The sequence below is a fragment of the Brassica napus genome, chromosome C2 (genome assembly GCF_020379485.1).
Source record: "Brassica napus cultivar Da-Ae chromosome C2, Da-Ae, whole genome shotgun sequence".
NCBI lineage: Eukaryota > Viridiplantae > Streptophyta > Magnoliopsida > Brassicales > Brassicaceae > Brassica > Brassica napus.
Genome location: NC_063445.1, coordinates 47039092 through 47065346, shown reverse-complemented (window position 1 = coordinate 47065346; position 26255 = coordinate 47039092). Strand labels below are relative to the sequence as shown.

Sequence of the window (26255 nt, the reverse complement as noted above, 5' to 3'; positions counted from 1 at the left end):
TAATGAATGTTTTGAAATAAAACTTTAAAAAGGACCAGAAAGATTGTGATGTGGAATGGCATATGAGTGATTTATTTATTAGGGAATTTGCACTCCCTACCCAAACATTATAACATATTTAGGTGTATACCCTATTTCTCCCCATTTTTACCCCATTTTTACCCCAAAACAATGGTATCTCACTTCTTTGTGTATATCTACCTAATTAGCTCTATTTATTATCCATCATAAAGAAAAAGAGGTATGGGACCAAAAAGTTTTCAGTGTTTTGGTGTGCATGAGATTGTGTTGATTCACTGGAACCCACAAATACAAAATGTGAATGTTATGCAATATTCTTAATGCTTTCCAGGAAAAAAAAAGTTGATTGGTACATTCGTCTACAGAATTGACGAATGAAGAAAATATAAATGTATATTACATTTTTTTTCAATGAAATGTGTATACTACATAATCTTTGGTATATACCAGAAGGCAGAAAACTAAATGTAAATCAATCTTTAATAAAACCTTGAGAAAATACATGCGTACATTATAACAACTGATCATGATAATGGTCTGCGGCAACCTGTTTTATATATTCATTATATCACAGAGTTTTATTCAATTAAAATAGTATCACCATCGTTATCATTTATTATGATAATATATACTCCGTCCGTTCTAAAATAGATAATGTTTTAAAAAGTTTTTGATGTTTCAAAATAGATGATATTTTTATATTTTTATATTAATCTTAATTTAATTGAAAATTGTGTTACCGACGATGTTTTATACTTACTTTTAAGAATTGGTTGAACTAATTTTAGTTTATATTTTTAAAGTAACTTTTTAGAAAACAGTGTGTATCTTAATCGTTGTGCATACATCCAAAACATCGGTATGAATGGTGACCAGGGAACGGCGAAGAATAATGCATTCCCTAAAGTTCCTAAAAAAAATCACCATTCACGGGAATAATAATTCTCTTTCATTCTCTTTCATTCCTTTTTTTTATAGAGAATTAAAGAACAAAATTATTCCTTGTTAAATTTGATAAGGAACAATCATTCCTTTTTACTTCTGCTATTTTATTTCCGTACATTCTTTTTTTATTCGTTCCTCTTGTTTTTCGAATGGTCACCAGTCAGACCCCACCTATTTTAGAATCGAGAGAGTATTTTTTATTTAAATATAGTAATGTTAGGAATTCATAACTAAAAAGATAGAAGCACCGACTGAGAAAAAGAACATACGCATAACATAATCGCGATATATTCTCCAGATTTATAAAATGTTTTTGCATGCTTTAGTAAATTTGCACACAAACAGCTGAAATTGAGGGCATTTCAAAAATATAAGTGAAATGAAACTCTTTAAAATATGAAGCCAAATATACATATGTAAGTAAAGTTAATATTGGACAACTCGCTTAAACTTCGAAGAAATTTGTTAAATTTTATACTTAAGCTATTTTGATTATTAAATGTCTTAATAGTTAAATAAATATAACAAAATATTTTAAAAGAATAATAACCACCTGGGCCTCGCTAGTCGACATGGCGCGTTTATTGGGCCAGACACCTTCGTCTCGTACAAAATAAAATAAAAAAATTAGTTTTTTTTTTAAGGCAAATTTATTATGATATTACAATCATGTGAAAGATTACATAGACGATTCGACAACCGACAATACTACCTATCTTATGAGGATCTACGCCTAACTGCATCACCAGAGCCGTACCTAATGTTTTTTCCATAGTTTGCATAATTGTTTAATAAGTCATTTTTTCAGGAATTGAAACCTGAACCTCCTATAATGCGCAATCTGCAAGAAATTGCATAGCCTAGGATTTGAACCCTAGACCTGAATGTAGAAACTATTAAACCTTAACCACTAAGCTACGGTGCTTTCGTATGAAAAAAATAGTCTATAATTATCTTTTAAACCAACTCATAAGAATATAAAAAAATCTTTAAGCATAGAGCATCCTCGTCTTGTGGCTGGATCACTGACACTGTTATTGATAATTTATTGCTCAACTTATTAAAAGATATGTAATCAATGATAGAAGAAGAATGATGGACATAATGTTTTGGCAGCAAAATCCACTTTAGAAATTTAAAAATTCAAAAGAAAAAGTAACAGGAAAAACTACTAATTGGGTATGATTATGGCGGACAAAAAGTAAAGAATGAAAGAATGTTGTGTGCCAATTGGATATGACAGATTTAACCGAAAGAGTCTTAGAGACATTGGTGTAGTAGAGAATAATGCATGTGCTTTTAATCTCAGTGTTATGCATTTTCCGTTTTCCGCATGTGCAGTAGAGAATAATGTCATGTATTCATCTTCAATATTGTAGTCAAGCAAAGCGGGTCCTTGGCATAGCTAAGTAAAAGATTAGCAGTAGCTACTAAAATTTTTTGAGTTAATATATTGTTGGAAAGAAGATACCATATCAAAAATATGAAATAGACTTAAGTAATATATAAGGGATCTAAGTTAATCAATGTACTACCAATTAGTTTTAAGTTGAAAGCCTAAAAAACTTAATATGTTATCAGAGAAGGCCCACGCCCTGACTCATTAATCTGAACCGGAAAATAGTCCGATCATCCCATTAGTTGATGACCTATAGAAGACTCAGTTCTGTCGAGATTGCTAGAAAATAAAATATTGTCTCGTAGGGGATATGATGGATTATGTGATATTAATGATTATACGCACTATTATCTCGGAGAAGGGTGTTAGAGAGAAGATTCAACATCGGAAATATGGACTTAAGTAATATATAACAGACTTAGGTCAATCCACTTAATACCAATTGGTTTTAAGTTGGAAGACGAGCAAAATTGACATATATATATATGAACATATGCTTTCAAATTGCTTAAAAGAATATAGAAATCTTTACTAAATTATTTATAACTTTTAAAATCTCAGGATCTACTTTTAGTTAAGTTATATATCTTTTGCTACAGTTATACAATATTTTCTACGTACATATATATGAAGATGCATATACATTTTTCAAATGCAATAAAGCAAACATAGATAAATGGTTTGGAAATTTTCACTATGAAAATGCATGATGATAGAGGAAGCTGCAAAATTCAAAATATTCGATAAATGGTCAGTGAATTACACAGATTTTTTATCAATAGTTTTCAAAAGAAAGGAAGCTCCGCATTTCTTGTATCTTAAGCTATCTATATCCAAAAACCCTGCTATGCAAAGTTAGTAGCTAGAGCTAGCGAATGTCGACACTGCGTTTCTTGGAACCCAAAACACCTGTAGCAGGAAAACGCCGAAGGCACATCGTCACCGTCTTCTATTGAATGGAACTTAGTGTGGTGCCAAACCTTGCAAGCATCACAAGCCACCATTCTCTCACCGTCATCATCTATAGCTCCACATTTGCAGTCAACGGTCCAGTTATCAAACCCACCTTCATACCTAAGCATTGTTCATGTGTCCAGACCAAACCCAGTCACCAGAAACTCCGTCCTAATCTTATTACCACCTTCTGATTCTAGACCAGAGTTCTCACCAATCTTCTCAAGATCTTTGTTTCTGATCTCCAACACTTCAAAACTCTCCATTACGCAGTAAGTGTCCCTCAGCGCTTTCTCTACTGCAGACTTCAGCACTCTGATGGTTGCGTTTCGAGAAACCGTCACGAGCTCTCCAGGAGGTAGCTTCCGGGTCAAGTCTCTGAGCAGCTCTTCGTGATTGGGCAGAACTTGGCAGCTTACTGTTATAGACTCCTGCTAGTCCTGGTGAGAAGGTAATGGCCACTCTTTGAAAAAGCTCTTGCAGTTCAAGATAATCTCAGAGGCATCACTGTATACTTCTGAATCAGGATACGTTAACAAGAGATTCCGATACAGATACAAAATGTCTTCTTCATACGGGTTCAGTCCAGGAGTGGTTGATGCTTCTTGATTGACTTTGAGGAGGGAGAATCGGATCCGTGATCCCGGAGTTGTGAACCTCTGAATGATTTGGTCTCCCGTTAGAACTTTGTCAATGTGTTTGAGCAAGAAATTAATCAATCCTTTATCACGAATGCTACCACTAACAGCCTCATAAAGCTCTCGGCGAGTTAAGACGATGTTTCGGTCTTTAAACGCATTGAGAACCGCTTGTGCTGTCTCGCTCAACCTCTTTCCAGACCATTTACAGCCTTCTCCCGCAGCCAAAGCATTGAACGATTCATACTTAGTGCGACTCATCGTGTCTGTGCCAGGGGATGAGAAAGAAGGGCTATCCCAAGTGTCCTCTCCAGGAACTGGACTTGAAGAGATTGCTGCTAGCGCTATTGCGGTCTTTCTCTCAACGGGAGCTTTGGACCTGAAGGCAAGCATGAACTGAAGCAACTCAGAAAGAGTGACCAGTGGGGTTTGGCTGGATTCTCTGTAAAAACCGATGATCATCTTCATCAGTCTCTCTTTTCTTGTTCCGGAGAAATCTTCCATGATCTTGTCAAGTTCCATAGAGCTGAGAATGAGGATAGCTCGAGTATATTGATCTTTTCTGACCCCAAAGTTTCCATGAGAGAGTGTGTAACCCCATTTCCCGAACCATGGGCGACCGTATGCAACACCATGGAGCAGCCTCAGATCCATTGATCCTTTCCTCGATGTATCATCCAGTGAAATCTTCCTGAAGCCATTTTATATATATTAGAAAGACAAAATCACCGATTAACAGTTTCTTCATAAACACTATTTGGTTGGTGTTTTATAAAATACATTCTTGAACTCATAATGTATTTTAGTTAGAATATCTAGTAATCATAAAATGGACAACAACATGGTTTTTGATATGTTGGAAACCAAAAACAAAAGTAACGCTTGATTTTTGAAATTTATGTGATTCCATTTCAAAACTAACAGGTGTAAGACCATGATTAACTCGAGGTTCTTAAAGTGGGGTTCTTACCGGAAGTTAAGAAACAATTTTTTAACTTCCGCTAAAAACCCTCATCTTAAGAACTCCGGGTTAATCATGCTCTAATAAATAGATTATTAGTTCAAACAACTAAAAAAAACTAGCCTAGCATGAAAATGCCACAATCTCTTTTAAATTTTTTTAATTGTCATATATCAATTCAACAATTTTTCTGATAGTCCAACGTGCACAAAAACACTTCTACTAAAGGTTATTTTATGTATATCTCATGCAACAATAAAATATAATTTTACTAAATATAAATAGTATTAAGAATTTCCTCAAAAAATACCGCAACGGATTCTTAATAGTAGTAGTCTAATAAATAAAATAATCTTTTTTTCCTTATTTTTTGTGAGATGCTATAGTTGAAAACCTTTTCAAAATGCTCTAGTACCACAATCTTTTTATAGTTAGTAAAAAAAATTCATACCAAATATTAGATTCCATTATATTATACTATAGTATCAAATCTTATAAAAAACAGAGTTGTAGTCAAGAAACGTAAAGAAAAGAATCTAGTTGACCTGGTGTGAACACTAGAAGAAAACAGCGGTATTCTGACGGACATTCCGACGGAAAATGAAATCCTCGGAATATCCCGAGGAATTTCCGAGGAAATTCCGAGGAAACACAAAATTGGGTTTCCTCGGAATATACCGACGGAATTCCGAGGAAATATCAATCCGTCGGAATATTCCGAGGAAAAATGGGTTCCTCGGAAAAAACCGATGAATTCCGAGGAAATATTATAGCCGTTGGAGAGCCGTTGGGGGATTTTACAAAATTTCGAGGAAATTCCGACGAAAAAGCCTTTTCCGTCGGAATTTCCTCGGTCTGTCGGCAGGATTTAAACTATAAATACAAGCACTCCTCTTCCTCTTCATTCACTTCATATCTTCATCCTCCCTCTTACTCCATTTACACACGAATTTGATTCATAAAAAATATGTCTTCTTCAAATTATTTTCGTTCTTGGATCGATCGACCTCATTTGGATCCGAACACGAGATTGCTTACGGAAGAATACCAACGAGGTATAACCGAATTCATGGGGTTAGTTCACCGAGAACCGGAAGAAAAAACAGGTATGTTAAGATGTCCTTGCTCTAATTGTAAAAATAGAAAGGTTATTAAAGAGTGGGATGTTTGGACTCATCTATATTTGAGTGGGTTTACACGAAGTTACAAAATTTGGTATCATCATGGGGAAACTGATTATGAACATGGTAGTACTAGCGAACCTCAGCCAGCGGTTAGATTAGAAGAACCAATTAGAACGAATGTAGATTATGGTGTAGGTACTGAGCAGATGGTAAATGATCATTTTAGAGGGGAAGATTTACCCAATGCAGAAGCTAGGAGATTTTATGATATGTTGGATGCTGGAAAGCAACCATTGTACGAAGGTTGCAGAGATGGTCATTCAGCTTTATCATCTGCTACAAGATTGATGGGCATTAAAACAGATTATAATTTGGCTGAAGACTGTGTGGATGCGATTGCTGATTTTGTAAAAGGTATTCTACCCGAGGATAATGTAGCTCCTGGTTCATACTACGAGGTTCAGAAACTCGTAGCTGGTCTTGGTTTATCGTATCAGGTAATAGATGTATGCAGCGACAACTGCATGATTTATTGGAGGGCGGATGAACAGCGGGTTACATGCAAATTTTGTGGAAAGCCTCGTTATAAAGATACGAGTGGAAGAGTTCCAGTGCCATATAAAAGGATGTGGTATTTACCTTTGACGGAAAGGTTGCAGAGGTTGTATCTGTCTGAACGCACAGCGCAACCAATGAGATGGCATGCGGAGCACTCAACAGATGGTGAGATCAGACATCCTTCAGATGCAAAAGCGTGGAAGCATTTCCAATCAAAGTATCCCGACTTTGCGTATGAGAGAAGAAATGTCTACCTTGGATTATGTACTGATGGTTTCAGTCCGTTTGGCAAGAGTGGAAGACAGTATTCTCTATGGCCCGTCATTCTTACACCATACAACCTACCCCCAAACTTGTGCTTGCGACGAGAGTTTTTGTTTCTCTCGATTCTCGTTCCCGGACCAGAGCATCCTAAGAGATCACTTGATGTGTTTCTTCAGCCACTAATATATGAGTTGCAACAACTATGGGCTCAAGGTGCTGAAACATACGATGTTTCGTGTAAAGAAAACTTTCAAATGCGGGCAGTACTAATGTGGACAATAAGTGATTTTCCAGCATATGGTATGTTGTCTGGATGGACAACGCATGGAAGGCTATCATGTCCATATTGTCAAGATAACACTGATGCTTTCCAACTAAAACACGGAAGGAAAACGTGTTGGTTTGACTGTCACAGGAGATTCCTACCACCTGATCATCCATATCGTAGGAGTAGGAATTTGTTTACGAAGAACAAGAGGGTGTTTGACAGTCCACCTCCGGAAATTTGTGGGAAAGATTTGAAGATACAACTAAGAGATTTTGGTGCAGAAAGGACGCCAGACGTCGGTGGACATGAGCGTTTTCCGGTAGATACTGTTGGAGAACTACATAACTGGCACAAAAAAAGTATTTTCTGGGATCTGCCATACTGGGAGAATCATCTGCTAAGGCATAATTTAGATGTCATGCATATTGAGAAGAACTTTTTTGACAATCTCATGAACACGATCCTTAATGTTCAAGGTAAAACAAAGGATAATTTGAAGTCAAGACTGGATTTAGTCGATATATGTGCTCGTTCAGAACTTCATGTTGATGAGAATGGTAGGGCTCCTTTTCCCATATACCGACTTGATGCAGCGGGAAAAGATGCGTTCTTTGATTGGATTTCAAACGATGTGGAATTTCCAGACGGTTACGCATCAAATTTGCGTAACTGTATCGACAGAAAGGAAGGAAAGTTTACTGGCTTGAAAAGCCACGATTGCCATGTAATGATGCAGCGCCTCCTTCCGTTCGCCTTCAAGGAACTATTACCACGAAATGTTCATGAAGCAATTGCGGGGATAAGTGGTTTCTTCCGCGATTTATGCACGAGATCAGTGACTCTTGAAGGTATTGAAAATTTGAAGACTAACATAGCTGTGATTCAGTGCAACCTTGAGAAGATATTTCCTCCCTCATTTTTTGATGTTATGGAGCATCTTGTTATTCACCTGGCAAGAGAATTTGAACTTGGTGGTCCTGTGCAGTATAGATGGATGTATTTGTATGAGCGGTATATGTTCCATTTGAAGAAGATGGTGAAAAATTTAAGTAGGGTGGAAGGTTCTATAGTCGCACAGATGATCAATGAACAAACTTCAAACTTTGCCGAGTACTACTTTCCAGCAGAAGTTCAGACCAAAAACAGAAGACCTGCTCGGCATGATGATAGAGGCGAACGGGCAACATATCATGTTACGGTTCCAGACATTTTCACAGACGTTGGACGACTTAGCGGAAAACCAAAGGACCGTCGACTTACTGAGCAGGAGCGCAGTCATTTGCAAACATATTTTCTCACCAACTGCGAAGACGTTCTACAATATGAGAGGTAAATAAATGAGCTTACAAATTTTTATTTTAACAAGTTGAAATTTAAATCTTAATTAATTACATTATTGTCATCATATACAGGATTTTCATGGCAGAAAAGCGGTTCGAGTATAGATACGCCACAGAGGACGAACTAGAAGAAATGAAGCAGAGAGAATTTACTGGATGGATGTTTACTTATGTGAGTGCTTCAAACAAATTAAAATATATTTTATCACATATTTATACTAATTCACATTTATTGATATAACATATATATATGTGCTATTAATAGGTGTCTGCTGGTTTGGCCAGAGGTGAAACATTTGACGATTGAATACGTGAGATGGTCGTTGGACCAAACTTTGTTGTGAAGCCATATCCGAGATTTTATACTCAAGGATATGCATTCACAACTCAGAAGAGGAGACGTTCGAGTACGACTTATGATGCTGGCGTTTGTTCTGCATCAGGAGATGATGTATACTACGGACACATACATGAGATTTTGGAAATCAAGTATTTGGGCATGGTTGGATTGCGCTGTACTGTTTTCTATTGTGATTGGCACGACAACACTCCAGATCGAGGTGTGAGAACAGATGCATTTGGTGTTACATCATTAAATTCGAGGCGAAAGCTGCAATATTATGATCCTTTCATTCTTGCTTCTCAGGCCGATCAGGTAATTAAATGTTAATTATTCAGAATGATTCATCATCATGTGTATTAATTTATAATTTTTCTATATGTTACAGGTTTGTTATATCAAGTACCCCCGGGTAAGGAACAGAGATGATCCATGGGTTACTGTTACAAGACTCAACCCGAGAGGCCGAGTTCAGGGAAGTTCTGAGCTGGAAGACCCACTACAACCAAGCACATCCGACAACTTAAGTGCAGCAGAAGATTTAGCTGGAGTTGGCCTTGTTGTCGATTTAACCGACTTTGGAGAGGAAGCCGTCGTTCACGTAGAGGATGAACCAGTGATTGGAGAGTTTCACCAAGATCCAGATTCAGATTCATCTGGTGATGATGACTCGGAAACAGACTACCATTGATTTTTTTTTTTTTTTTTTAAGAAATACCGAGGAAATTCTGAGGAACACTTGATATAACCTCTTTCCTTGGATATTAGTTATTTGGTCTATCTAGCAAGGCAAAGCTGAATACGAATTAAAAACTACTCAAAACACAACCAAATAAAACGAAGAAACCATGTAAAAGAAATACGAACTCATAATTAAGAAAAAAAAAACTAAGTTCAAAATTAACAGAAAATAAGACTATAAAACGTTAGAATAGAAAAGAAAATAAAATAGCGCGGTCGGAAATCAAATGGCAATACTGGCCGGTGATAGCTCCTACTCCTCGTCTCCTGCTCCAGATGTTCCTGCATCGTTGGGTCTCTTGGACCTCTTTCTTACCCTGTGTGTACCACTCGAACCCGAACCAGAGCTGGATGGAGAGTTGTCCCGATGAACTACATCATCCTTTTGGCAACGACACGGCCTGATACGTGAAATGGCAGCCCAGATCTTGTGTAGCATGTCGTTGTTTGTCTTTATGCTCTGATCTCTCCAATGTTGTTGCTGGCGCGAAGTGGCGTTCGGTGGAAGCTCTTGCAGCTTGTACTGGCTGGAGTCTGATGGGAGTAGCTGATGGGGTTGTGAATCATCTGGAATGGCTTGTGCAGCCTCATCTTCTCCTTCTTCATCAACCACGGCCTTGCCTTTGGTCTGATATTTTGGCGTGAAGAAGGATGGCTTGTCTACTAGTGCGGTAGCAGGGGGTAGGAACTCAACTGCAGCCTCTGAAAGTAGAGCAGTCAGGCCGATCTGAGGCAGGTGGCAGTAGAGTGTTTTCTTCGCTCGGTCCTGGAATACGTAGACGTAAGGACCATCCCGATCGATCCTCGAGTGGGGACCAGCTATGAACTTCTTACTTACAAGATTTTTGACATCCAGGTATTTCCAAGCAATGTTGGTCGATCTGTCCAGTGCTACCTGCTGGTTCTCGCAGTCTACACCCACATGTCTAAGGATCAGAGTAATCACTGCACCAAATCCACATGCATTGCTCTTGGATTTGGTTACTTTCCCCTTGTATCCTGCTAAGTTTGCGGCCAGCACCGCTCCCATGTTGAAGGCAGTAGCAGGTGGGAATGTAGAGTTTCCAAATGTCGGTAGCAAATGCCTCACACCTTGGTACAGGAGGCACAACTCCCATTGCGTGACTGATGCGGCTGTGGTTGTCCCGTATAGCAATGAGCCAATGAGGCGTGTGGCATATCTCAGTACTAGGCTCCGGATAAGTGACTCCTTTGCCTGAGAAGATCTATAAACCCCTGTGCCAATCGTTTCCCAGAAGTTCAACAGCTCTGAAGTCCAATAAAGACCAGATGTCCTCTCCTCTGCACTCAATCCAAATAGTCCGCAGAGGTCTGTGAAAGATACCTCATAGTATACTTTCTGCACTACGAATGCCAGAAAACCTTCCTGATGGCTATCATCGGGACTGCTGACGTATGCGGATGCTATGAACTGGCGTACCAACTCCGGATAAGTGGGTTCGTTGAGGTTGCATAGTTGGCCTAGACCCATGTTTTGGAACAGCCCTTCAATATCTGCTTTGATTCCCAATATTGTCATCGTCTCAGGACATGCTAGTTGTGTAGCCGGAATGGCTACCTTCTTCATGTTGTTGTAGTGGGTGGTATCAGACTTATCCCACTTCTTTGGCCTTTGCTTCTCTCGCTGAGACGAACCCTCTTCTTGTGTTCTTCTTTGCTGATGTTTTCGTGCGCTTCATTCTCTACAAAATAGAATCATTGCTCTCAACATGGTTATAATCAATTAAGAACTCAAAGCAACATGAAAATGAAAGGCGAAATCGAGTTGTGATAAAAAAAACCAAATTGAAAAAAATTCTCAATCCCTAAATCATCTCAAATCATGTTCCAAACTCGTTGATCACAGACAATTGTGTTCTATTCCATGTTTAAACATCTGTTTCATGCATATTTGATCAAGGAATCAACACGGAAATAAGAAATTCACAAAACCCAAAAAATTGCTCAAGAACACGATTTCATAATGTGGAGATTCGCGGAGTATACCTGTCTTAGGGTGAAAACGAGTGTAGGAATCAGGTAGAGCTCGAAAAATCAAGGGGAATAGAGCCCAAAATTGTTCAAATCGGATGATTATAGAGAGAGGGGAATTATAGGGGAAATCGGAGGGGATGAGAGTTCTGAGGTTTAGATCCAAAAAAGGTCGGGTTTTGCCTTATAATTCTGTTTCCCGCACACGCATCGATCGATGCGTTTTTGAACAAATACGGATCGATCGATCACATTCTTACGCTTTGGTCCATCTTAGTGATCGATCGATCCGTTTTTGTACATATATCCATCGATAGATCCGTTTATACAAAAACTTACAAGATTTTCCGAGGACATTCCGAGGAACATTTGAGATTCTCGATCGATCGATGGGATAATCTCACCGATCGATCACATTCTTACGGTCCGGTCCATCTTAGTGATCGATCGATCCGTTTTTGTACATATATTCATCGATCGATCCGTTTATAAAAAAACTTACAAGATTTTCCGAGGACATTCCTCGGAACATTTGAGATTCTCGATCGATCGATGGGATAATCTCATCGATCGATCGCATTCTTACGGTCCGGTGCATCTTAGTGATCGATCGATGCGTTTTTGGACATATATCCATCGATCGATCCGTTTATAAAAAAACTTACAAGATTTTCCGAGGACATTCCGAGGAACACTTGAGATTCTCGATCGATCGATGGGTTAATCTCATCGATCGATATCATTCTTACGGTCCGGTCCATCTTAGTGATCGATCGATGCGTTTTTGGATATATATACATCGATCGATCCGTTTATAAAAAAATGACGTATTGAAACCCCAAACACACTACAGGAAATTGGGGTAGTGATAGCATAATATAGTAGCGTTTAAGTGTGTTTTGCTACGGTTTATATTTTAGTAGCGTTTTGCTTTTTCTAAATGCTACTGATAAGTTTTCAGAAAAACGAGTTTCTCGCGTTTAGTTATCAATAGCACTTTTTTGAAACAAACGCTACCTATGTGAAGCGCGGAAACGTAATTAGTTTGAGCGCCTAAGACTTATCGAAAATTAGAAGCCATTTTCAGACTCCCTCCATAGAAGCTTCATGAACCATTCTTTCCCTCTAACTCTCATTTTTTTCAGATTCCCTCCATCGAACTTTCAGTCTCCATTGAACTTTCAGTCTTCATCTTTTTCTCCCTCTCGTTTCAATCTCCTCCTCTAAACTTTCAGTTTTTGAGATTTCCGTCACTCTCCTCCTCGGTAGCCGAAGAATAAGCTCTAATTAAGGTTCGTCAATCTTAGCGATTGTTCGTTCTCGTTATTTAGGGTTAGAGGGTTTAGATTCGTCGAGCTAATTTCATGTTTCTTTCTTAAAAAAATAAGGGTTCTTTTTTTCTGTTTCTCGATTTTTGTTCTATTAGATTCTGATTCTCGAAAACCATCTCGATTTTTTGCATTGACACTGTGAAATTGGAGCTGTAATATGGACAAGTCCTGGGTTTGGCTTCCAAGGTATGTTCAAATCTTTTACGCTTGACTATTTCGTAAATGCAAATTAGTTTTTGCAATTGAAGTTTATTTAATCTTTTATGCTTGCTTGATATATTACAGGGCCAGCAATGATTATGAAAAGGGGGCAACTGATTTCGTGAATAAGTCAGCGTTGAGGTTGGGTAATCCTCTTCAAATCTCATGTCCCTGTGTCGACTGTCGGAACATGTGTCACCAAAATCTCAACACAGTCGTGGAGCATTTAGTCATAAGGGGGATGGATAAGAAGTACAAGAGGAATGATTGTTGGAGCGTTCATGGAGAGATAAGAAAGACGCAGACAGATGAGTTTGAAAGTGTTGACCACTTAGAAGCATACGAGTTGTTTAGAACTGCATTCTCTGTTGCTGAAGACAATCCACAAACCGGAGAGCAACCAGAAGTATTTAAAGGTGAAGAAGACTCTGAGTTCAAGAAGAAATTGCAGGATGCAGAAACTCCACTCTACTCCAACTGTCCCAACTACAGTAAGATATCTGCAATCATGGGATTGTATCACATAAAAGTTAAGAGTGGGATTTCAGAGAATTATTTTGATCAGATTTTGACATTGGTACAAGACATGCTGCCTCAAGGGAATGTCCTTCCAAAGTCCACAGGCGACATCAAGAAATTTCTGAAGATATTTGGGTTTGGTTATGATGTTATTCACGCTTGCAAGAATGATTGTATTCTTTTTCGGAAGCAGTATGAGGATATGGATAGCTGCCCAAGATGTGGTGCTTCAAGATGGGAAGTTGATAAGCGTACGGGGGAAAATAAGATCGGGATTCCAGCAAAGGTACTATGGTATTTTCCTATCAAAGAAAGAGTGAAGCGGATGTTTAGATCAAAGAGGATGGCTAAGGATTTGCAATGGCATTTCAGCAATGGTAGTGAAGATGATACCATGCGACACCCGGTGGACTCACTGACTTGGGCTCAGGTTAATGATAAATGGCCAGAGTTTGCTTCTGATCCGAGAAACCTTCGCCTTGGACTATCTACAGATGGTATGAATCCTTTTTCCATTCAGAACACAAAGTACAGCACATGGCCAGTCTTCTTGGTAAACTACAATATGCCTCCCAGTCTGTGCATGAAGGCAGAGAACATAATGTTGAGTCTCCTCATCCCTGGTCCAGCTGCACCAAGCAACAACATCGACGTTTATCTTGCTCCATTGATAGATGATCTGATTGACTTGTGGAATGAAGGTATACAGGCATATGACTCATTATCCAATGAGAATTTCACACTCCGAGCTATTCTGTTGTGGACTATCAGCGACTATCCAGGTTTGGGGACACTTGCTGGTTGTAAAGTGAAAGGGAAACAGGCATGTACTGTATGTGGAAAGGATACACCTTTCAGGTGGTTGAAATTTAGTCGAAAGATGGTTTATTTGGGCAATAGGAGACGACTGAGGCCAGGGCACCCTTACCGACGCCGCAAAGCATGGTTTGACAATACTGTAGAGGAAGGGACTGCAAGCAGAATTCAAACCGGATCTGACATATTTGAGATGCTCAAGGACTTGAAGAATGATTTTGGAAAACCTTTAGAGAAGAAAGGCAAGAAGAGAAAATCTACTGTGGATGAAGATGATGAGATTGGAGGTGAAGAATATGAAGAAGATACTGACCAATGGAGGTGGAAGAAACGGTCAATTCTATTCGACTTACCTTACTGGAAGGTAGTACTTTCTCAATATCACTGTGATTGAACTATATATATATGTTTACCACGTTCTAACCGTTTCTAATTATTTCATGTATTAGGATATGCCGGTACGTCATAACATTGACGTAATGCATGTGGAAAAGAATGTGTCTGACGCCATACTATCCATGTTGATGCATAGTGCAAAGTCAAAAGATGGTGTTAAAGCTAGGAAAGATTTAGAAGATATGGGGATTCGCAGCTCCTTACACACTGAGGTACGTGGAAAAAGGACATACCTACCTCCAGCTTCTTATTGGTTGACGAAGGATGAGAAGAAGATATTTTGCAAGAGGTTATCTGAATTCAGAGGACCAGATGGCTATTGTGCTAATATTGCAAATTGTGTTTCCATGGATCCTCCTCAGATTAATGGTTTAAAGTCACATGATCATCATGTTCTTCTGCAAAACCTATTACCTGTTGCATTGCGAAAATTGCTTCCTAAAGGTCCTAGGATTGCAGTGACTAGATTATGCAACTTCTTCTGCAGACTGTGTCAGCGTGTGATTGATCCTGAAAAGCTACTGGAACTAGAGAGTGAGCTTGTTGAGACAATGTGTCAGATGAAGCGGTTCTTTCCCCCATCACTCTTTGATATAATGTTCCACCTCCCTATACATCTAGCTAGAGAGGCACGCTTGGGAGGGCCAGTACACTTTAGATGGATGTATCCATTTGAAAGGTAATATTATTTTGTTTACCTCTTTCAATATTATCTTTGTTGTGATAAATATTTGACAAGAGCTGTTATTTTTTTGATCTTTAGGTACATGAAAACACTTAAGTCCTACGTTAAAAATTTTGCACGACCAGAAGCATGTGTGGCTGAGGGTTACATGGCAGCAGAATGTATTGCCTTCTGCATGGAATTTCTTCAAAAATCTGTACCAGTTAATCAACCTGCGAGTCGTAATGAAGATGTTGATTTAGATGATGACATCCTTGAAGGCCGTCCAATCCAGAGATCCAAAGATGTTCTACTTTCTGATAAAGAGCGAGACATCGCACATAGATATGTTCTAATGAACACAGCAATTATGGAGCCATATATTGAGTAAGTGGATAAATTGAATACGTAATATTTATGATTGTATATGTGTGTTTATATTTATTGTTACTGCTATGTCAGTATGCATTTGGAAGCGTTGCAAGAGAAAGATCCTCGTTGTCGGCAAAATCAGACTCTGTTATGGAAGTTACATGTGGAACAGTTTACACAATGGGTAAAGGATAAGGTATATGTAGCAGTGGACATGGAGTTTTCTTTACTCACTTTTATTGTTTTTAGCACTAACACCATCTTATCTCTGTTGTCATCAGATTTATTCTAACCCAGAGGAGCAGTCGAAAAAGCTAAAATGGTTAGCATTTGGACCAAGAAATTCAGTTGCAAGGTACAAAGGCTTAATCATCAATGGACATCGCTTTCAGATAGAGTCGCTAAAGAGGAAGACTCAGAACAGTGGGGTAGCATATGATGCTTTCAGTATGTGTAGATCGAGTGCAAAAGATAGTAAACATATGGCAGATATAGTATCCTACTACGGAGTGATAGAAGAGATTATACTACTCGACTACCATATGTTCCACGTCCCACTCTTCAGGTGTAAGTGGGCCAACAAAGGGCATGGTTTGAAGGTGGAAGATGGTTTTACGGTTGTGAACTTCCACTTAAGCCAAGCAGCATTCCAAAAAGATCCATACATTCTGCCGTCACAAGCAAAGCAAGTGTTTTATTCCAATGATGACTCTTCTGATTGGTCTGTGGTTATGAGGGCACCACCTAGAGGGTATCACGAGTTAGAGACAGAAGAAGAGTTTGCTGCTCCACCAGTATTCGTCGAGGAGAATGAAGATTTGGGAAATGATTGTTCTGATGATGAGAGTTTCTGTTGTAGGGATGATTGTGAGGGGGTCTTAGTTGTGGAGTAATAGGGATATGACTAGTAACTGGTTTTGGTTTGATATCTGGATATGACTAGTAACTGTTTTTTAACGTTAGTTACAGGATAAAGATAATGGAGTACGGGATGATTCAACGTCGCAGTAAGCGCCAACGAGGACTAGATGCTAGCGTTGAACCACTTAAGTCTGGGAAGAAACGCACGTTATTGAATGCAAGTGTAGACGAAGAGCAAACACAACATCAAGCAGAGCATCATACAGAAGAAGAGCATCAAGAAGAAGAGATTCAAGAAGAAGAGCTTCAAGGAGAAGAGCAGCCAGAAAAGGACTTCAGAAAAGATAAAGAAAAAACTCCAGAAGCTGCAGAGGACGAACATAACTCAAAGCCGAAGTCAAGGAGAGGAAGAGGACCAACCAGATTGAGTAGAGTTGCTAAAAATCCTGAGGATAAGATCGACATTGAATTTAACACTCTCGGTGAGCATATTGGAGATGGCTCAGTGCTACTTTCATCCTTTCTGGGTATTCTTGTGAGAGAGCATGTACCAGTGTTACTCGAAGACTGGATGCAACTCGATGAACTTACAAGAGACACAATGTGGGAGGAAATTCAGGTATTATTTAATGTTTATACAAGTAACCAGTAGCATGACATGGCAATGATAAGTGATAATTTCTGATTTTTTTGTAGGCAAAGTTCAACTTGAAAGAACAATGGCAAAAGGATGCTATTATAAAACAAATGGGTGGTCTCTTCAGGGCATCAAAATCACGGCTGGTGGCCAATATCCGTGCTATAAGTAGCAGGGAAAAAATTATTAACTTAAAACCAAGCAATATTCCCTCTTTGGCAACTTGGCTAAATTGGGTGAAGAGCAAGAAAGGAGAAGATTTTAAGGTTGCTTATGTATACATATTTTCTCTAATGTTATGTGTGTGTATAGAGACAACGAAGCCTAATCTTTGGTTTTCTTTTGAAGAAAACAAGTGCCCACTTCAGGGAATTGCGTAGGAGTCAGATCCCGCACACTACAGGACGCAGAGGAATGGTTCGTCTAACTCATAAAATGGTATGTTTCTGTCATATAAAGTGTACAAGATCTGTAGTGAATTAAATAGCCTAATCTGGCATTTTCTGTTTCTGGTAATTGTAGAAGAAGCAGAGCAAGGAGCCTGAAAAGGTTACTAGAAGTAAGGTTTGGATTGAAGCGCACACACATAAAGATGGGAGACCCGCGAGACCAGAATTTGAAGAAACCATTGTGAGCAATAAACTTCTCATGTGATGTCTTACTATATTTATATTCTCTAACTCATATCACATATTTGAAACAGGAAAAAATCAAAACAATTGATAGTGAGCTCGACTCCACTGCTAGCACGAATATTAAAGAAGATGCTGTGAGTAAAGTCTTAGGATAAGACAGACCAGGAAGAGTTAGAGGTCTAGGCCGAGGGATTACTGCATCAAAGTTAGCTATATTGGCAGCTAGAGACACACACGTCATGAAGCTTGAGGCCAAACAAGCAGAACTAGTGGATGTAGTTCGTGGCTTGCAGGAACAACTTCATAACTTGACTGAATCAAGGAGAGTTGAAGTTGGGTCTACCTCTGAAGTGAATACTGATGTTTACAAAGGGGGCCGTGGATGTCAGATTTTGGATTGGTGTGTAGAGGAAGAGGTTGTTATTGGGGAAGGAGAGTTTGTTTCATTTGACGCAGCGTACAAGATTGGACGCATTCCAATAGGTCCTAACACGGCTGCTATTATTGTCAAGTCATATGAGGAGCAAGAAGCAGGGCCACTATGGAGGCCTTCAGTAACTGTCAGAACACTGAGGCAAGCTGTTGGACAAGTTATCGCATGGCCAGTAGATAGGTTCATATTGGACAGTGAAATGGACTCTCCAACTCATAAGACTGCTGGTTCTGCGGTATGTATTTCTCGGTCTCTTTTGTTAAATTGTATGTGAAACTGAAAGTTGAATTTATTACTTCTTTTTTTCTACTAAGGTGACAAGTGATGATAAGATAAACATATATGATTGGAATTCAACTGGTGTAATTGTTGCTGAGGGTCGTTTGTGTTCGACGGACCCAGATGATCTGGTAAACGACATCCCACTAGGTCCAGGTGCTGCTATTGTGAAGGTTGATGTGGCAGTTGTTGAAGATGCATATCAATGGAGACCAGTTTCCGATGAAATGTTTCTGATGAGTCATGCAGTTAAGATGAAAATCTCATGGCCTCAAAATAAGATTCAACAGATTAGTCAGCAAGCCATGAAGGAGACGATATCAAAGAATAGCTCTCCCAAGGTAATATTCTAAAGCCTCTCAGTTTTAAAGCTTAAATAATTAATTTCTGTGTTTATTGCCATTTGATGAACTGTCTCTAATTGTCATTTCTAGAGTGTAAGTCACAGCTCTGATAGCAGCAAAAGTGGTAAAAGAAAGTGCATCCTCTTAGATTGCAAAGGGTCTGGCAATAAGGTGGCTGAAGGTAGAGTTTTTTCAACCGATCCAGAAGCTAAAGTTCATTTTTTCCCCTTGGGTCCCAATGCAAGCAAGGTATGGGTCGATGTCGTTAAAATTGGAGAAGCACCTGTTTGGAGAGGAAATTCAGAGATTCAGTTCATTGATGATGCTTTAGGTGTTCCAATAGCTTGGCCTAATGAATTTCTCATTATCTGTTGAATTAGAGAATGAACTTGTTGTTGGATATCTTTTTATGAATTATGTATGATACTTTGGCTTTTAATCTGATATTTTAGTGTTTTTAATTTCGTTAATTAAATTGCACCAATACTGTCCTGGTTCTCGTTGTCCATAATATATAGCACATCAGTCAATAGCGAAAGTAATAACGCTACATTTACACAAAATTTGCAAGCATATAACTTTATAGTAACAAATAAATACCGCTATTATAAATAAAATAACTGCAGAGACGAACCGCTATCAAAGAATAAGATTACATAGCATTCTAAAAAACCGCTACAAAAAGTCTATTATTTTTGGTTGCGTGTTGGTTCATAGCGCTTCTAAGACCGCTACGATTTAAATCGGTAGCGCTTATCCGACGCTACTAATAAGGGATTTTCCTGTAGTGACACTAGTTCCTCGGAATTTCCTCGGAATATTCCGAGGCAATTCCGAGGAAGAAGAGGGTTTCCTCGGAGTTCCCTCGGAATAATCCGAGGAAATTCCGAGGAAATAGGGTTTTTAAACCGAAAACAACATTTTGCGGTTTGAATAACACCTATATAACCCTTATTAAGTGTCTTACGTTCATTATGAAGTCAAATATTTGTTTCTTACCGTATAATTAACACTTTTCCGATTGTATGAACGAAATCCCACAACATAAGAGAAACACTTATACCTTTTAATGAACGGTAAAGGGAATACTTTCAATTAGTTTTGAAATTTGTTATTTCATGGTTTATGCTCATCTATACAAAGAATCCTCAATGGTATGCATTACAATTGTATAAGAAATGAAATACGGCAAAAAAAATTGATGTTTTGAAACTCCAAACACTAGTTCTTCGGAATTTCCTCGGAATATTTTCATTTTACCGGGCAAATATTTTGCGAAAATTGAAATTAGAATTCCGACGGAATTCCGACGGATAATGTCCGTCGGACCTTAGGTTTTATAACCATGAGCCCCTTCTTCTTCCCCCTTTCTCTCTTCTTCCTCTGCGCGACTCCTCTCTTCTCTCCGGCGATTTCCCCCTGAAATCCGACGATATCTCCGGCGATCTCCCCCTTCTCTTACACAAATCATGTAAGGACCCTATCCCACTCTCTTAGGTTCTATTTGTTAGGTTTTTGTGTAGTTTTGATAGATTTTTGTTAGGGTGATTGGTTAGGATTGTGATTTGGTTGTATAATAGGTTTAGAATTATGATTTGGTTGAATAATTTGTTTTGTTGAATTGATTTAGAATTTTTTTATAATTTTTTTATTTTTTTTGTATTTATAAAATCGATTTTTGTATTTTACAAATCGATTTTTCTATATAAATTCGATTTTTTGGATTTTACAAAAAATATTTTGTATATAAATTCGATTTTTTTGGATTTAACAAAACATTTTAAATATCTATAAAACTTTTTTGTGATTAAAAACTATTATTTGGGATTTAAAAATATTTTTAATATATATATATATATTATTAAAACTATTTTTTTGTAATTATTAAACTATTTTTATTTATTAAAACTATTTTTTGTTTATTAGAACTATTTTTATATATTTATTAAATGTTTTTAATATATATAAATCTTTTTTTGTGATTAAATTATTTGAGATTTTTTTTTAAAAAAAATTAATTTATATATTTCTCTATTTATTAAATATATTTTTTTAATTTACAGGTCTCATGATGATTAGACCCGGCCTCGACAGCGTCGTGGTCGTGGTGGTACGGGGAGCCAGTCTCGGGATTCCAGCCATTTTCAGGATTCCCCTTCGCCCCACAGCTCCAACCATACATCTCCCTCTGCTGCACCCGCTCCTGCTCCTCTCGCTCCCGCTGCTGCATCCACTCATGTTCCTCCGGGTCCTCCGGGAGTGATGCGTGTTGCGGAGTTGGTTCAACAGCCCGGTCGTAACCATCTTCCGTATCTCACTCCGTATCCACATGGACGGGGTCAAACATGGTAATTAAACATTTTTTTTTCTTTAAATTTGGATTCATTATTAACCATTTATTCTTTTTATTAGGTTCAACCGATCCGGGAACGGGATCAGCGCATGGATCAACCGTATGATGTACTCGGCCCTCGACAGTGGACATCCGACTTTCACTCACTTCCCTACCGACAAGCAGGTTCTGTGGTTTCGTCAGTTTGCGGTAAGTATTCTAATTTTTTACTTATATTTTTAATCTTTAATATAAATTTTCTACTAATTGTGTTTTTTTTTCAGCAAGAGTTCAACTGGAATTCCGATGAGACGCTCTTTATCTATCACCACTTCGTCCATAAAGTTATGGACAACTATGGGAAGCAGATCCACGAGTGGAAGAAGAAGTGGGAAATCAATAAGGTTCGATTTAATTTATTAAACAATTTTTTAATTTATTAAACAATTTTTTAATTTATTAAACTATTTTTTTTTTTATTAAAAGGTCCCAAAGTCGATGAACGACACGGTCTGGAAGGAGTTGTGTGCGCATTGGGACAAGGAAGAGACGAAAGAAACTTCTTCCACCAACTCCACCAACCGCAGGAGCGACCGTAAAGGGAAGGGCATCTACAAGCATAACTTGGGTGCTCAATCTATTGTCACTCTGGGAGATCGCATGGTAAGTTCAACCTCTTTTTCTTCAATTATTTGAGTTTCAGAATTTTAATTTATTGTGCATTTCTTCTAATTTCTAATGTTTCTTTAATTTATGTTTTTTTTCAAGGCGGAAGAAAATGATGGCGAGCCGGTTGATGATCTCGCCCTAATGAGGAGGGCGTATACCAACAAGAAGACCGGCCAGATTGATGACGGTCTTGTGAGGGACGTGGTCGACTTGGTCCAAACTCAGGTGGTAGGCGAAGTGTCTCAGCTTCAAACCGAGGATGACGCTTCGACGGCTTCGACCAACTTGTCCCGGTTTCGAATCAACGAAATCGTTGAATCCGTAAGTTCTTTTTTTTTAAAAGTTCAATTCATTTATTTCTTGGTTTAAATTTGTAAATTTGGCTATTTTCTATTCAGTCGGTTCCAAAGAAGAAGGGACGTTTGGTCGGTTTGGGTCGTCGCACCCGGTCGGTTCCTCCTTCTTCTGCACCACCGCCTTTTGTTGATCCAGAAGTACTTACGGCTCAGTTGAAGGACAAAGATGATCGTATATCTTTGTTGGAGACCCAGATGACGGCTCAACAGGCGGGCTATGAGGCACAGAGGAGGCTGAACCAGCAAATGATGGAGATGATGCAGAGGATGTACCCGAACGAGGTGTTCCCGGACGTGCCAGATCCGTAGTTTTTTTTTTTTCCAAAAACTCGGAATGTTTTATTTTTATTTGTGAAACTTTGAATATTAATTAATATGATTTCAATTTTAATTTTAATTTCATATTTTCGAATTTAAATTTCAGAAATTTTTTTTTTTTAAAAAAATTAATATTTTTTACATTCTGAGGAAATTAATTATATTTTTTACTCGATCGATCGATGCGTTTTTGGACATAAATCCATCGATCGATCTGTTTACAAAAAAACGTTCGGAATATACCGAGGGACATGTTCCTCGGAATATTCCGAGGAATATGTCCGTCTGTATATTCCTATCGATCGATGTATATATGTCCAAAAACGCATCGATCGATGAACGTCCGAGGAAATATCCCGACGAAGTTCTCCCTCGGTATATTCCGAGGACATTTCCAACAAACTAGTGATCCTCAGAATTTCCTCGGAAGTTTGTTTCCTCGGAATTCCGTCGGAAAATTCCGAGGGATTTCCGAGGAAAGAATAAATTCCGAGGAATTATTTTCGACGACTTGTTTCGTCGGTATGTCGTCGGAATATCGTTATTCCGACGAAATTCCGACGATTTTTTCCCTCAGAATCCTTGCTGTTTTCTTGTAGTGGAAGAATAGAGCAAAGACGGTCCCAAAGATCCATGGCCCGGTCGCCAGAGAAAAAACTAGAAACATTATCACTCTTGATGCAGAGCAAGTGACCAAATCCATTGCAGTGAATCACACCATGCATCAAATGCCGAGAAGAAGATGAAGTAACCTCCAAGCTATCTTTCCTTAACGGCTTCATCCACTCATCACTCGCAGGATTATCAAATGATACTTCCTCTTCGATACATAATGATGACTCCAACCTGTACAATTCATAAATCAAAGATCAAGAAAAAGAAAACGATCACGAGAAAAAGATCGAAGTCTTTTTTTACCGACGCATCTACAGAAATCGCAGAAAGAGCAACCGACTGAGACTTGTTCTTCGATGACGAAGAGAGGGAAACCGACGCCGGTTGCTTGGCTGGCGAGGAAGAGACGTGAGACGGTGGTGTTGTTTCTGTCGAGGGTGTAATCTTGAGTCTCGGCGTAGTCAGTGAGGAACGATCTGATGTTGTCGCGGAAAGGGGTTGCGGGGAGGTTGACTAGGGAGGTAGAGGAGGGGGAAGAGTCGTTGAAGATGAGGATCTTGGTGACTTTTTGCCTCTCCGTGGTTAATGCCATGAACTGTTGTAAAGGACTTTACGACGACGAGAGCAAGGTTTTGGGGTTTATGTAGGAAGGAGTAATCATTTTGGGTAGATTACTACGTGACATTGCGATTTGCTGAGGGAGTGAACAGTACAAAGGGTCTCTATTTTCCGTTTTGAAGTGAATTGACGTTGTGGCCCTTATTCTGGCAGCGACGTTGCTAGTCTCGTACCTTTTTTGTCGTTTTGCGATTCTGGTTCTTTGGTAATTAATTAGTTTGTCAAAAGCAAGAGTGAGGTTTCCGGTTTATGTGGTTTACATTTGGTTTACCCGAGCTATTTTCATTTATTATTTATTTCTTTTTTTTTGTCGGCTTAATTCCATTTAAGGAAAGCCCAGTGGACCATGGTAAACTTGAGATTCCAGTCCCACCCAATTACATTTTTATAAGCCCAACCCAAGATAACCAACCTAATTTATCGATCGGATAACTATCAAACTATGTCTGCCCCCATGTTTGCCACGTGCCCTTCTCCTCTTCTTCCTAATGACATGACACGCGTCCACAGTCGAGGCTTCATTTACTAAACCGCAAACTTAAAAACCACATGTCAGACCACAAAGTAATGGTCAGCCCGTGGTCGTGTATAACAATGTGCATATTTTTAACAAAGTAATGCTCAGTCCGTGGTCACCCTTCGTTAAGCTTGAGACCAGGGTTCAAATCTCTTGTTATGTATTTTTTTACAAAAAAAAAATTACTCAAAACGACGTAGTTTTAGTTTCAGTTAAAAATACACACTCTTATACACCAATACATGACCTAAGGCTATATTGCGGGTTGACCACTACTTTATGATTTGACCCGTGGATTTCTAAGTTTGCGGTTTAATAAGCAAAAAAATCATGTTACCGCAGAAAAACCCTTTGTTTAATTATGGCTATCTTTTTTTGGAAATGTGTTTGTCAATAGTTTGCTAATAAGTGTAGGTATTAAGTTTTTTTTTAAGTTTAGTTTGAAAATTTTCAAATAAATGTTTTTATATATTTATTAATAATCAAACCTGAAAACGCGCACCAGACCTCCGGATAACCGACAGAAAAACAGTAAACCTCAATAACAGATTAAGGCTATCACTATCGCATATGAAAAAGGTAAGTAAAAATAAAGTGGGAAGAAAAAAATTTAGACTCCTAGGATTGGGATTGGTCTCTCATAGATCCGCGGCCAACGACGATGCCGACTAAAAGGAAAATTGATGAATAAATTGTTTTTACAAACATGTAAGAGAGTTAAATTATAGTCTTGGTAGAAAGTGTATATGATTTTTGGGTCATAGATTGAAAATTATTCAAAAAATACACTAAAAACTATTCAAACAACTGTGCAAAAGAATTTGGTTTTTGGTTGGTTAGAGAGTTGATAAGGCAAACAATCATAAGAAACTTTATGGTGAAATATGTCCGGAGAATACTTTGCAAGGTTGGTCCACGTCATTCTTGAAAAGATTCTACGTTAAAAATCTTATTTTTAACGTTAAAACCCCTCAACTAAGTTTGTGTAGGATAAAAACCATCAAACTAAGTATTTAACGAAAAAATCCCCAAACTAACTTTATTTAATGAATTAAACCCTAGCAGGTCATAATTACCATTACTATCGGTAAATCTGTAGTTTAGGGATTTCTACATTAAGTAATCATAGTTGAGAGGTTTTACCATTAAAAATTGAAAAAAAAAATCAAAATTTTTATAATATTATCTAAAAATATTAGTAACTGAAATTTTCAAAATTAACACTTTTAATTGTTTTTTGTAAATATATAAGTTTGATATGTTTTGAACATCAAAATCATATATGTATAAATTTAAAATTTAAAAACCCAGAAAATATAATAAAAAATTATCTAAAAATTTACCTGTGATAAAATTACTAAAATGTTAAAAATGTAAAAGACAAAAAAATATAATAAAAATTATATCTTATCTGGTAAAAATGTAATAAAGATTTACATGTAATAAAATTACTAAAAGGTTAAAAATGTAAAAACAAGAAAATATAATAGAAATTATATCTTTTCTAATAAAACTGTAATAATAAATCTTTAGATCATTTTTATTATATTTTATGAGTTTTTACATTTTTAATTATACATATATAATATTGATGTTAAAAACACATCAAACTCATATATTTACAAAAAAAAATTAAAAGTGCTAATTTTGAAAATTTAAGTTACTAATTTTTAGATAATATTATAAAATTTTGAATTTTTTCTTTTTTTGATTTTAATGGTAAAACCCCTCAACTATGTTTACTTAATGTAGAAACCCTCAAACTAAAGATTTACCGGTAGTAATGGTAATTATGAC

General features: G+C 37.8%; 2 protein-coding genes and 1 pseudogene across 2 annotated transcripts; 2 read left to right on the top strand and 1 right to left on the bottom strand.

Annotated features, from left to right (window-relative positions):
- Positions 1 to 153: 153 nt before the first annotated feature.
- On the bottom strand, positions 154 to 25680 carry LOC125581976 (annotated as a pseudogene).
- LOC125581978 lies at positions 15916 to 17608 on the top strand. The gene is made up of 2 exons (XM_048748312.1): positions 15916 to 16040; positions 16126 to 17608. The coding sequence occupies exons 1-2, from the start codon at positions 15936 to 15938 to the stop codon at positions 16735 to 16737; spliced, it is 717 nt and encodes a 238-aa protein (XP_048604269.1). The 5' UTR covers positions 15916 to 15935; the 3' UTR covers positions 16738 to 17608.
- On the top strand, positions 18043 to 19598 carry LOC125581977. Its single transcript, XM_048748311.1, has 3 exons — positions 18043 to 18645; positions 18725 to 19030; positions 19124 to 19598. The coding sequence occupies exons 1-3, from the start codon at positions 18217 to 18219 to the stop codon at positions 19406 to 19408; spliced, it is 1020 nt and encodes a 339-aa protein (XP_048604268.1). The 5' UTR covers positions 18043 to 18216; the 3' UTR covers positions 19409 to 19598.
- Positions 25681 to 26255: the final 575 nt, after the last annotated feature.

Excerpts from the sequence above, each read along its gene's own strand:
- LOC125581978 (XM_048748312.1), top strand. The coding sequence starts at position 15,936 with ATGCATTTGGAAGCGTTGCAAGAGAAAGATCCTCGTTGTCGGCAAAAT. Across the intron at positions 16,041-16,125 it reads CACAATGGGTAAAGGATAAG|ATTTATTCTAACCCAGAGGA; the intron begins GTATATGTAGCA and ends TGTTGTCATCAG.
- LOC125581977 (XM_048748311.1), top strand. The coding sequence starts at position 18,217 with ATGAAGCTTGAGGCCAAACAAGCAGAACTAGTGGATGTAGTTCGTGGC. Across the intron at positions 18,646-18,724 it reads ATAAGACTGCTGGTTCTGCG|GTGACAAGTGATGATAAGAT; the intron begins GTATGTATTTCT and ends TTTTCTACTAAG. Across the intron at positions 19,031-19,123 it reads CAAAGAATAGCTCTCCCAAG|AGTGTAAGTCACAGCTCTGA; the intron begins GTAATATTCTAA and ends TGTCATTTCTAG.